Raw genomic sequence first — 12,764 nt, forward strand, 5'->3', positions numbered from 1 at the left:
ATTTTAAGAAATTAATATTAAAAATTCAATTATTTTCGACTATATTCATTGGTCTTATTGTACACCACTTTAGAGATTTTTAACAGAAAATTATATTGAAGATTAAAATATTCACAAGAAAAATATACAACATTTGAACTACACAATTTAAACTTGTAGATATAAAAAATAAATTTACCGTACTTATAAATGGGATACTAAGAATCAAGATTTTTAATATATTTTAATAACTCTAAAAGGACCATTGCTACATTGTTATTCCTGTTTGATAAGTAAAAAACATTTTTCACCCATTACGTAAAGAACATCAAATTACCTACGAAATCACCATATATGAGACTCAATTTTATATATGTACAGAGCTGCTGGTTCCTCACTTAACATTATTTGCATTTTATCTGAATATTCATTTCATATTAGAATCCAATACTAATATTTATGTATTGTACACAGTTATGTATTTACTGAATCAAAGTTCTTTCTTACTTAATGTAACTACAGATTTCTTTGAAAGATGATGTAAAATAAAATCAAAGAAAATATAAATTATCTAGACATATGCGGCAGATTTAAGGGCGAGGCTATAATACTGGGTATAACAATGTCATGACAATGTCAATTGTCACTAATTAACTGTCATAGATTAGTGTGGAATCAGGTCTCATCTTCCATTTCAACCGAACCTAATAAAATTTCTGGTCGGCGCTCTCACAGGTCTATTATCCAGCACTGACTCGCTGGTTTCAGAGGATGATGCTGGGTGTTCGACAAATCCATCACGTTTGCCGAATCTCAGAAAGTTGCGGTTGCGGCCGAAGCGCAAAAAGCCTCGGTTATACCCACGTTTGTTTACGTCCTTTGTATCCTCAGAAGAGAATTCGTTAATCATTTCATCTTCTGGACGGATATTTCTGGCCCAGGCGGAGGGGCTGTAATATACACCTGGAACAGCTCTCTTCCAGCGCTGAGAAGTTATCTTCCCTGATTCTAAGGAATTAATGTTGTTGGACGATGATGGGTTTTGCTGCACTTGTTCAGATATGTTTTCCAGGAATTTGGATTTCACACCGCAGCCATCTTGTGGTTGGGAACTGAGCTGACAGATGACGGAGCGTCCGAACCTCAAGAAATTGCGTGAAGGATCACGGCCGAACCTCAGGAAATTTCGTGAAGGATCACGGCCGAACCTCAAGAAATTGCGTGAAGGATCACGGCCGAACCTCAGGAAATTGCGTGAAGGATCACGACCGAACCTCAAGAAATTGCGTGAAGGATCATGACCGAACCTCAGGAAATTGCGTGAAGAATCGCGACCGAAACGTAGAAAGTTGCGACTTCGTTTCTCAACCGAATTAGTGAGTTCCTCGTTGCCATTGTTGTCATAGTCGTCGTAGTTGCTGCGTCCGAATCTGTTAACACGAAAATGTTCATTTAATTATGCATTTTGAGATTTTTTTTTCAATAATTAAGTGTTTTTTTATATAATTTTATTTGCAAAGGCCCATTAATACATTTATAGTAAATTTGGTGAATTTTCAGTCTTTATTTAAAAGTTTGCTATAATATTTTATTACCATTTATTTGTTGCTCTTTCCTATATTCCTATATTCTAGTCAGAAAATGTTGAAAAAAAAGAGTTAATATATTCAACGCTTTCACAATTTGAGAATTTAATTTCTGTAAGTATATAAAAGCCAACCATTAAAAATTAGATGCCTATAAAAGTAACAGAAATTTGGAGTACGAGGGTTTTCAGCTGTACAGACCTGAGGAAATTGTGACCTCCTCTCTTGTTTTCCACATGATTGCTACAAGAAATGGAGAAATAATACAGAGATAATTATAAATGAATAGAATAATTTTGCTAACGAGCAACTGAGGATGAAAACAAATATTACCAAATTACCAATTGTATCAGTCCTCCAAGACATTTTGTGTTTAGTATTAACTGATACAAATATTTTTGTATGTAAATGCACTTTCCTAGGCTAACCTCTCTAGATATTGGTAATACTATCCTTCCTGGTGGGATATTCAAACGGAAACGTTTTAATGTTCCCACAGATCAGCATGATGACTTTGTTGCACGTGTGACTGACTGGTATAATTCCTATGAGTGTTCCTCTGTAGAGACCTTTAACAATGACCTTGTGAGCAGTATTCAGAACTACTTAGAGCCGCCACTGCAACCTCTTGGTACTCTAAACCCAACAAACCTCCATAATAATCATACCTCCTTCAAAAACCATACTTATTACAATGATTCTAAACTTCGTACACTGAAACGTACTGCTCGCAGACTAGGCCTAGCCTATAGAAAACATCGTACCCCTGGAATGCTGAGGCTCTTCCAAACTGCCCTTGCTGCTGCCAGTGAGCGTATGACAGAGCTGCGGCAAACCGACTGGGAAAAATTTGTCAACGGTCTTAATGCTCACACCCCACTTAGCCGGGCATGGAGGGACATAAATAGAATTAAGGGTAACCGAACTGGGCAGATCGCGCACCCTCATCCCTTGCATAGGGCGAATGAGTTAGTCAGTGCTTGGGCTGCTACATCTAGCTATGACAATCTTCCCAGTACCACACAGGCAAAATTAAATGACAAATATGATGCAAGGGAGAGACTTGTTTGCTTTATGCTCAGTAAGGCAGATGATTGCAACATTCCTTTCACTAATTATGAACTTGATGCAGCGCTAACTAAGGGCAACTCCACGTCGCCTGGTGAGGATGGTATTACTTACAACATACTCAGATTGCTGTGTCGAGTACCAGGTAATCCATTACTTGAATTATATAACATGAGCTATGTAACTGGGGAGCTCCCTCAATCTTGGACCAACAGCCTCATCATTCCAATTCCTAAGCCCAATCAACAAAATGCATTTCGCCCAATATCTCTTACTAGCTGCTTGTGTAAAACATTTGAGAGAATGATTCTTAATCGTCTCATGTACAGAATCAAACAATTTTTGTCTCCCCGGTTACATGGTTTCATGCATGGAAGGAGCGTGCATCATTGCATAGCCACCTTTCTCACCCTGCACACTGACAGCTCCTACACTACCTTCCTTGACCTTAAATCCGCTTTCGATGTCGCCAACCGACATGTAATAATTAGTGAACTTGCCAGAATGGATGTTGGAGGATGGTTTCTCCGCTGGATTAAAGGCTACCTGTCCAACAGAAAATCGTCTGTGTTGTTCCAGGGACATAGAAGTGTAACTAGAGACTTTGAATTAGGAACCCCACAGGGAGGTGTGCTCAGTCCCACACTGTTCAATATTCTAATTAATGCATTACTTAATGCTATGCCTAGTCAGCCCCATCATTATGTGATTAGTTTTGCTGATGATATAATGATTCACACCACCGGATTCTCCAACACCCAAAACATTCTTAATCATGTACTAGCCTCGATAAAACAAACATACTCAATAGGCGTCCTCCTCGACAGAGAGGCACAGTTCGTCAGATCCAATTGCATGATGGGTCTCTTCTAGAATATGTAAGCAGATACAGGTATCTAGGCTTTGAGGTTCCACTACTTGGACCTGTTGTAACAAGACTTTGTCGCCAATACAAAGAACGACTAAGAGCACTTAGAGTTGTGGCAGGGCTTCACCCCAGGTATGGTGCTAATGTTAAAATTGTGAAAATGATGTATCTTGCTTATGTTAGATCATTGGTTGATTATGCTGAGCCACTACTTGCTCTTATGTCTGAGTGGAAGCTTGGAGGGCTGGAAAAACTGCAGAACGAAGCAATGAGGATCATCCTAGGATGCCCTCGTACTGCCAAAATTTTAAATATGCAAAAAGAACTTGATATTCCAAGCATCAGAGATCGTGTTCCTGAAAGACATATCCTAATTGGGGTTAATATGCTCAGGCAAGCTCATTCAAACCCCTGCACAGAAGCCTTCCAAACTTTCCTCAGCACTGGTGAACACTCCTCCAGATGGATCGAAAAGACTGGAACCGACCTCCGCATGAATCAGATACATGATCTATGTCAAGTAAGGCAACAGCGGCACTTCTCCGCTCCATGGAATATTACCCCATTCCAAACTACCATTCCTCCATTTCCCCCCAAACTACTTCTTAAATCACAACCAAAACTTCGCCTTGAAGCCAAACATGAGGCCTTAAGCTGTATTGATAACTTAGTCACACAGCACACACTCTCGCAAATTATTTACGTTGATGGTTCTGTTCACCAATCCACTGGTGCAGCTGGTAGTGCTGCTGTTGTCGTACAGAGTGATGGCTCTCTTAAAGAAATTGGAGCACGCATCAATAATTGGGCCTCTACCCTTCAGACAGAACTGTTTGCCATACTCCTTGCACTGAAATGCATCTATGTATCAAAGATTGACAGTTTAATTGTAACTGATTCTCTGTCATCCATAAATGCTCTCAACTCATTAAGCATAAATTGTGGCATGCTTGTGTCAGAAGCCAGACACAGGTATGGTAGGATTGTGGACAGTGGAGTCAGAGTGCACATGCTGTGGATTCCATCTCACATTGGTCTTCAGATGCATGATAGAACTGATAAATTGGCTAAGCTGTATGCTTTCAAAGAGGGAGTAGATTACAATCTTGGCTTGTCAGGTAGTAGTTTGAGAACAATAATACGAAAAGAACTTCAGCAGAATTTTATGGACTTAAGGTTCAGGGAGATTGACACCAGTGAGTCCATCTATCATCATTCTATCATGCAGGAGGAGCCACATGTGTATGGTGCATCCAACAAAATAAGCAGACTCTTGGATGTCACTACCGCCCGGCTCCGGCTGGGTTACAAGTATCTTTGGCAGGTTAAATCACCACCACCAGATGTAGACCAAACGAAATGTAAACTTTGCCAGATGGATTATTGTCACACCCTGCGTCATTATGTACTGGAGTGCGATAAAATTAATGAATTTAGAAACAACTCACTCAGAAGTGTTCAAGAAATGGCTAAGTATTTTATCCACAGTGGTATATTACAGACCATTCTGGAGAAATACCCTGACTTTGCTAGCTGTAAATAAAGCATTACCACATGTGTGTGTGTGTGTGTGTGTGTGTGTGTGTGTGTGTGTGTGTGTGTGTGTGTGTGTGTGTGTGTGTGTGTGTGTGTGTATGTGTCTGAGTGTGTGAGTGTGTGAGTGTGTGTGTGTGTGTGTGTGTGTGTGTGTGTGTGTGTGAGTATGAGTGTGTGTGTGTGTATGAGTGTGTGTGTGTGTGTGTATGAGTGTGTGTGCGTGTGTGTATGAGTTTGTGTGTGTGTGTGTTTATGTGTGTGTGTATGAATTTGTATGTGTGTGTGTGTGTGTGTGTGTGTGTGTGAGAGAGAGAGACTCAGCAATCAACATTTGCACCAATAACTCACTACAGTTGCGACCGGGTGTGGAAGTGTGAATTGCTCATTACTCTAAAATTTGTTCATGATTGCAGCCATGTAAAAACGTAAGGAACCATTCTTACAGTATTCATTACCTTTGTAACTTGTGAGTTCATTACCTTTGTAACTTGTGAGTTCATTACCTTGTACCTAGTTCAGCCATCAAAACTTTGGAGCCCGGTCCCTGGACCCATTGTGTACCTCTGTAATCTGTAAATACCTTTGTAACTTGTCATGATTGTGACTAGACCTACCTGGAGTTCATTACCTTTGTAAATTGTGAGTTCATTACCTTTGTAAATTGTGAATTCATTACCTCTGTAACTTGCTCAGCTATCAAAACTTTGAGGCCCAGTCCCTGGACCCATTATGTACCTCTGTAATCTTTTGACTACCGCCCACAGGATGGGTATGGGGTGCATAATAAACATATTAAACTAAACAATACATACACTTCCCTAAATTATCTTCACAGGCAATTATATCTACATAAATATTTTGATAAAATTCATTAATAAATTTAAACGCAAGAATAAGCAAGATGACGAAGATCACTACGGATATTTGAAGCTGCCACAAATGTTGTTGTAATGAAAATTCTGAGACTTTTGAGGGAAGGTGTGAGTAAGAAATACCCAGCGTTGTGGGCTTCCAACGATGACAATGCCCAGTGCTCACCCAGCACATTTTATCTAACGTTTTCTGGCCAAAAACACCATGTTGATCATTTCCCACCCTCCCTAGTACCCATATCTAACTCCTTGTGACTTCATTCTTTTCACAAAAATAAAATAGAAGTCAGGAGGCGGTGTGGTATATATTCAAGAAAACTCTCTGTATACTTTTTTTTTCCGCAGTCCGAAAACTTTGCAAAACCTCTTATGATACTTGCGCAGAGGAAAGATAAAATTAGTTCTGTTAGTGACAAGGTCATGTTGGTGCCTTGGGGGAAAAACGGCAGATCCATCAGATAAGGCCGTTGTTATGTACTCGCTCTGATGCAGTCCACTTCATTATAGTGATTTCATAAGCCACTGAGAAGGGGCGTGCTCGGTGGGCCCTACAAGGGGTGTGCTCGGTGGGACCTACAAGAGGCGTGCTAGGTGGGCCCTGCAAGAGGCGTTCTCGGTATGACCAACAAGAGGCGTGCTCAGTGGACCTCTAAGAAGTGTGCTCCGTGGGCCCTACAAGAGGCGTGCTCGGTGGGCCCTACAAGAGGCGTGCTCGGTGGGACCTACAAGAGGCGTGCTCGGTGGGACCTACAAGACGTGTCCTCGGTGGGACCTACAAGAGGCGTCCTCGGTGGGACCTACAAGAGGCGTGCTCGGTGGGACCTACAAGAGGCGTGCTCGGTGGGACCTACAAGAGGCGTGCTCGGTGGGACCTACAAGAGGCGTGCTCGGTGGGACCTACAAGAGGCGTGCTCGGTGGGACCTACAAGAGGCGTGCTCGGTGGGACCTACAAGAGGCGTGCTCGGCGGGACCTACAAGAGGCGTGCTCAGTTGGCCCTACAAGAGGCGAGCTCAGGGGCCCTACAAGAGGCGAGCTCAGGGGCCCTACAAGAGGCGTGCTAGGTGGGCCCCTACAAGAGGCGTGCTCGGTGGGCCCTACAAGAGGCGAACTCGGTGAGCCCTACAAGAGGCGAGCTCAGGGGCCCTACAAGAGGCACACTCTGGGATCCTACAAGGGGCGTGCTAGGTGGGCCCTACAAGAGGCGTGCTCGGTGGGCCCTACAGGCTAATAGTAACAAATTCAAGCTTCAGCAAAACGTAGGCGTTTGGCATTTCTCCTTCAAGAGGAATCGTCACTGATATAATTCTGTTGGTAAAGAACAAGACAAGTATATTACCTATAGCCACCTGCTCGCAGATGCTCGCGCCTCATCTGTAAAGCTTTTGGTTGTGCAGCTGATTGATGAACACAAATAATTTTAAAGCTGTGATTTTTATAGTTTCAAGGGCTCGGGTGGGACCCTTAGGAAGCGTTTTAGGCGAGTACTTTGCCAATGACAATTTAATGATAGTTTTAACTGGTACTGGTTATTTTAAAGTGTTATTTTCCAAGTGAGTTTTGCTCATGCAATACAATATATATATATATATATATATATATATATATATATATATATATATATTATATATATATATATAAACAGCTATTGGAGGATAGATGGGCTAATGAGAGCATAGGCAATGGGGTCGAAGAGGTATGGGGTAGGTTTAAAAATGTAGTGTTAGAGTGTTCAGCAGAAGTTTGTGGTTACAGGAAAGTGGGTGCAGGAGGGAAGAGGAGCGATTGGTGGAATGATGATGTAAAGAGAGTAGTAAGGGAGAAAAAGTTAGCATATGAGAAGTTTTTACAAAGTAGAAGTGATGCAAGGAGGGAAGAGTATATGGAGAAAAAGAGAGAGGTTAAGAGAGTGGTGAAGCAATGTAAAAAGAGAGCAAATGAGAGAGTGGGTGAGATGTTATCAACAAATTTTGTTGAAAATAAGAAAAAGTTTTGGAGTGAGATTAACAAGTTAAGAAAGCCTAGAGAACAAATTGATTTGTCAGTTAAAAATAGGAGAGGAGAGTTATTAAATGGAGAGTTAGAGGTATTGGGAAGATGGAAGGAATATTTTGAGGAATTGTTAAATGTTGATGAAGATAGGGAAGCTGTGATTTCGTGTATAGGGCAAGGAGGAATAACATCTTGTAGGAGTGAGGAAGAGCCAGTTGTGAGTGTGGGGGAAGTTCGTGAGGCAGTAGGTAAAATGAAAGGGGGTAAGGCAGCCGGGATTGATGGGATAAAGATAGAAATGTTAAAAGCAGGTGGGGATATAGTTTTGGAGTGGTTGGTGCAATTATTTAATAAATGTATGGAAGAGGGTAAGGTACCTAGGGATTGGCAGAGAGCATGCATAGTTCCTTTGTATAAAGGCAAAGGGGATAAAAGAGAGTGCAAAAATTATAGGGGGATAAGTCTGTTGAGTGTACCTGGTAAAGTGTATGGTAGAGTTATAATTGAAAGAATTAAGAGTAAGACGGAGAATAGGATAGCAGATGAACAAGGAGGCTTTAGGAAAGGTAGGGGGTGTGTGGACCAGGTGTTTACAGTGAAACATATAAGTGAACAGTATTTAGATAAGGCTAAAGAGGTCTTTGTGGCATTTATGGATTTGGAAAAGGCGTATGACAGGGTGGATAGGGGGGCAATGTGGCAGATGTTGCAAGTGTATGGTGTAGGAGGTAGATTACTGAAAGCAGTGAAGAGTTTTTACGAGGATAGTGAGGCTCAAGTTAGAGTATGTAGGAAAGAGGGAAATTTTTTCCCAGTAAAAGTAGGCCTTAGACAAGGATGTGTGATGTCACCGTGGTTGTTTAATATATTTATAGATGGGGTTGTAAGAGAAGTAAATGCGAGGGTCTTGGCAAGAGGCGTGGAGTTAAAAGATAAAGAATCACACACAAAGTGGGAGTTGTCACAGCTGCTCTTTGCTGATGACACTGTGCTCTTGGGAGATTCTGAAGAGAAGTTGCAGAGATTGGTGGATGAATTTGGTAGGGTGTGCAAAAGAAGAAAATTAAAGGTGAATACAGGAAAGAGTAAGGTTATGAGGATAACAAAAAGATTAGGTGATGAAAGATTGAATATCAAATTGGAGGGAGAGAGTATGGAGGAGGTGAACGTATTCAGATATTTGGGAGTGGACGTGTCAGCGGATGGGTCTATGAAAGATGAGGTGAATCATAGAATTGATGAGGGAAAAAGAGTGAGTGGTGCACTTAGGAGTCTGTGGAGACAAAGAACTTTTTCCTTGGAGGCAAAGAGGGGAATGTATGAGAGTATAGTTTTACCAACGCTCTTATATGGGTGTGAAGCTTGGGTGATGAATGTTGCAGCGAGGAGAAGGCTGGAGGCAGTGGAGATGTCATGTCTGAGGGCAATGTGTGGTGTGAATATAATGCAGAGAATTCGTAGTTTGGAAGTTAGGAGGAGGTGCGGGATTACCAAAACTGTTGTCCAGAGGGCTGAGGAAGGGTTGTTGAGGTGGTTCGGACATGTAGAGAGAATGGAGCGAAACAGAATGACTTCAAGAGTGTATCAGTCTGTAGTGGAAGGAAGGCGGGGTAGGGGTCGGCCTAGGAAGGGTTGGAGGGAGGGGGTAAAGGAGGTTTTGTGTGCGAGGGGCTTGGACTTCCAGCAGGCATGCGTGAGCGTGTTTGATAGGAGTGAATGGAGACAAATGGTTTTTAATACTTGACGTGCTGTTGGAGTGTGAGCAAAGTAACATTTATGAAGGGATTCAGGGAAACCGGCAGGCCGGACTTGAGTTCTGGAGATGGGAAGTACAGTGCCTGCACTCTGAAGGAGGGGTGTTAATGTTGCAGTTTTAAAAACTGTAGTGTAAAGCACCCTTCTGGCAAGACAGTGATGGAGTGAATGATGGTGAAAGTTTTTCTTTTTCGGGCCACCCTGCCTTGGTGGGAATCGGCCGGTGTGATAATAAAAAAAAAAAAAAATATATATATATATATATATATTGAATAATTTTAAAATTGTATATCCTATTTGCTGCATATCTTTATTGCGATGGTTCATAGGGGATCTGTTGGGTGAAATTGCTTTTAAATTTCAAAGTAACCTACCTATGGCTAACTTTACCTTTAGTCCGGCCAGTTATAGGATGCGATACAATGTCCCATTTTTCTGGCTGATGCAATACTGTATGGGACACCTGGATTAACCTATAATAATGTACGAGTGGAATTCAGTGCTTAAGATGCTTCTCTATACTCATAAGAAACCATTCTTGAGAATTAGTAACGAGTTATTGTATTGCTGTGATATCGCACAAAAGTCAGTAAGTCTGTTTTACTAATCTGTGAGCAGCCATTTGCTCAAAAAATGTAGGGGGGTGTTGCCAAAAGCGTAAACAAACATTGAGCCAGCAGACGAGGATGGTTGAATACCAAGCTAACTCCCGCTGGTATGAGATGATGGTTGCAGTCCCTAACATTTATCCTCTAAGTATTTGGGATGAACCAAGACAGATATTGGTTTGAAACCCGCCTTACCATACTTCCAGAAGCAACCGCTGCATGTCGAGCCTCAAACACTGAAATAATGATGTAGAGAACATCTTGTTTTTCAAACTAGATGAATAATAAAAAGAAATTTAATTAATCACTTGCTCACCTCAAGTAGTTTCCATTAGGAAAACCTCCATCTAAATCCTCCTGACTGACTATGTACAGGCCATCAACAATGCCCATTAGTTCACTGCTCTGAGTAACTGTGGAGGACTATGTGGAGACTGACACAGTAAATGTGGAGACTAACACAGTGACTGTGGAGAACTATGTGGAGACTAACACAGTAACTGTGGAGAACTATGTGGAGACTAACACAGTAACTGTGAAGAACTATGTGGAGACTAACACAGTAACTGTGGAGAACTATGTAGAGACTAACAGTAACTGTGGAGAACTATGTGGAGAGTAACACAGTAACTGTGGAGAACTATGTGGAGACTAACACAGTAACTGTGTAGAACTATGTGGAGACCAACACAGTAACTGTGGAGAACTATGTGAATACTAACAGAGTAACTGTGGAGAACTATGAGGAGACTAACACAGTAACTGTGGAGAACTTTGTATACTATAACATAATATCCGTCTAAAATATTGAGGAAATGTTGAACTAATGTTGATTCAACATCATGAAAAAAAATAGTCAAACAGTGGATCTCATAAAGTAGAAACAGCCAAACTCAATGTTATGTAACAAATCTGCTGTGGATCTTTGTCCAAACATTTTTATCCTAAAAAGCAATTCCTAATCATGTTCACCCTTCAGGGGAAGACAACTAAATGCTGGTAAAAGGCTCTTGATCCAAAGATTTGGAGCACCTCTTCCCTTGGATAGAATATGATTGTGTCCCATTAGATGCGCTGTAAAACCTAAACTAGGAGTATACTGATCGATTCAGCATCCGTGCTAAGATGAACCTGGAGATGTAATATATACAGACTTTGCAAAAGCCTTCGACAAGTGTGACCATGGAGTAATAGCTCACAAAATGCGTGCTAAAGGAATAACAGGAAAAGTTGGTAGATGGATCTATAATTTCCTCACAAACAGAATACAAAGAGTAGTAGTCAACAGAGTAAAGTCTGAGGCGGCTACGGTGAAAAGCTCCGTTCCACAAGGCACAGTACTCACTCCCATCTTGTTTCTCATCCTCATATCTGACATAAGACAAGCATGCCAGCCACAGCACCATGGCTTCCTTTGCAGATGACACTCGAATCTGCATGACAGTGTCTTCCATTGCAGACACTGCAAGGCTCCAGGCGGATATCATCCAAATCTTTCAATGGACTGCAGAAAACAATATGAATTTCAACGATGAGAAATTTCAGTTACTCCGATATGGTAAACATGAGGAAATTAAAACTTCATCAGAGTACAAAACAAATTCCGTCAACAAAAGAGAGCGAAAAACCAACGTCAAAGACCTGGGAGTGATCATGTCGGAGGATCTCACCTTCAAGGACTATAACATTGTATCAATTGCATCTGCTAGAAAAATGACACGATGGATAATGAGAACCTTCAAAACTAGGGATGCCAAGCCCATGATGACACTCTTCAGGTCGCTTGTTGTATCTAGCCTGGAATATTGCTGCACACTAACAGCACCTTTCAAGGCAGGTGAAACTGCTGTCCTAAAAAATGTACAGAGAACCTTCACGGCGCGCATAACGGAGATAAAACACCTCAATTACTCTGAGGGCTTGAAGTTCCTGAAGCTGTATTCCCTGGAACGAAGGCGGGACAGATACATGATTATATACACCTGAAAAATCCTAGAGGAACTAGTAACGATCTTGCACACGAAAATGACTCACAACGAAAGCAAAAGACTCGGCAGACGATACAACATCCCCCCAATGAAAAGCAGGGTTGTCACTAGCACGTTAAGAGACAATACAATAAGTGTCAGGGGCCGAGACTGAAGTGCCTCCCAGCATACATGAAGGGGATTAACAATAGACCCCTGGCTGTCTTCAAGCAGACACTGGACAAGCACCTAAAGTCGGTACCTGACCAGCCGGGATGTGGCTAGTACGTTGGATTGCGTGCAGCCAGCAGTAACATCCTGGTTGATCAGGCTCTGATCTACGAGGAGGCATGGTCACAGACCGGGCCGCGAGGGCGTTGACCACCGGAACTCTCTCCAGGTAAACTCCATGAGTCCTGTACGTCAATGTTCGCTCAAATAATACAAATTCCTACCTCATCCTATTGACTGATTCCATTAATTTCAAATATTTTTCAAACTAGATGAATAATAAAAAGATATTTGATTAATCAC

At 41.6% G+C, this 12,764-nt stretch overlaps 1 protein-coding gene across 1 annotated transcript; it reads right to left on the bottom strand.

Moving 5' to 3' along the window:
- Positions 1-611: 611 nt before the first annotated feature.
- On the bottom strand, positions 612-11,717 carry LOC128703722 (FMRFamide neuropeptides-like). The gene is made up of 3 exons (XM_070101394.1): positions 11,609-11,717; positions 10,580-10,676; positions 612-1,409 (listed from the first exon to the last, which is right to left on the bottom strand). Exons 1-3 carry the CDS (start codon positions 11,715-11,717, stop codon positions 674-676), a joined length of 942 nt encoding a protein of 313 aa, XP_069957495.1. The 3' UTR covers positions 612-673.
- Between the last annotated feature and the right edge of the window lie 1,047 nt (positions 11,718-12,764).

This window comes from Cherax quadricarinatus, chromosome 76 (assembly GCF_038502225.1).
Source record: "Cherax quadricarinatus isolate ZL_2023a chromosome 76, ASM3850222v1, whole genome shotgun sequence".
Lineage (NCBI taxonomy): Eukaryota > Metazoa > Arthropoda > Malacostraca > Decapoda > Parastacidae > Cherax > Cherax quadricarinatus.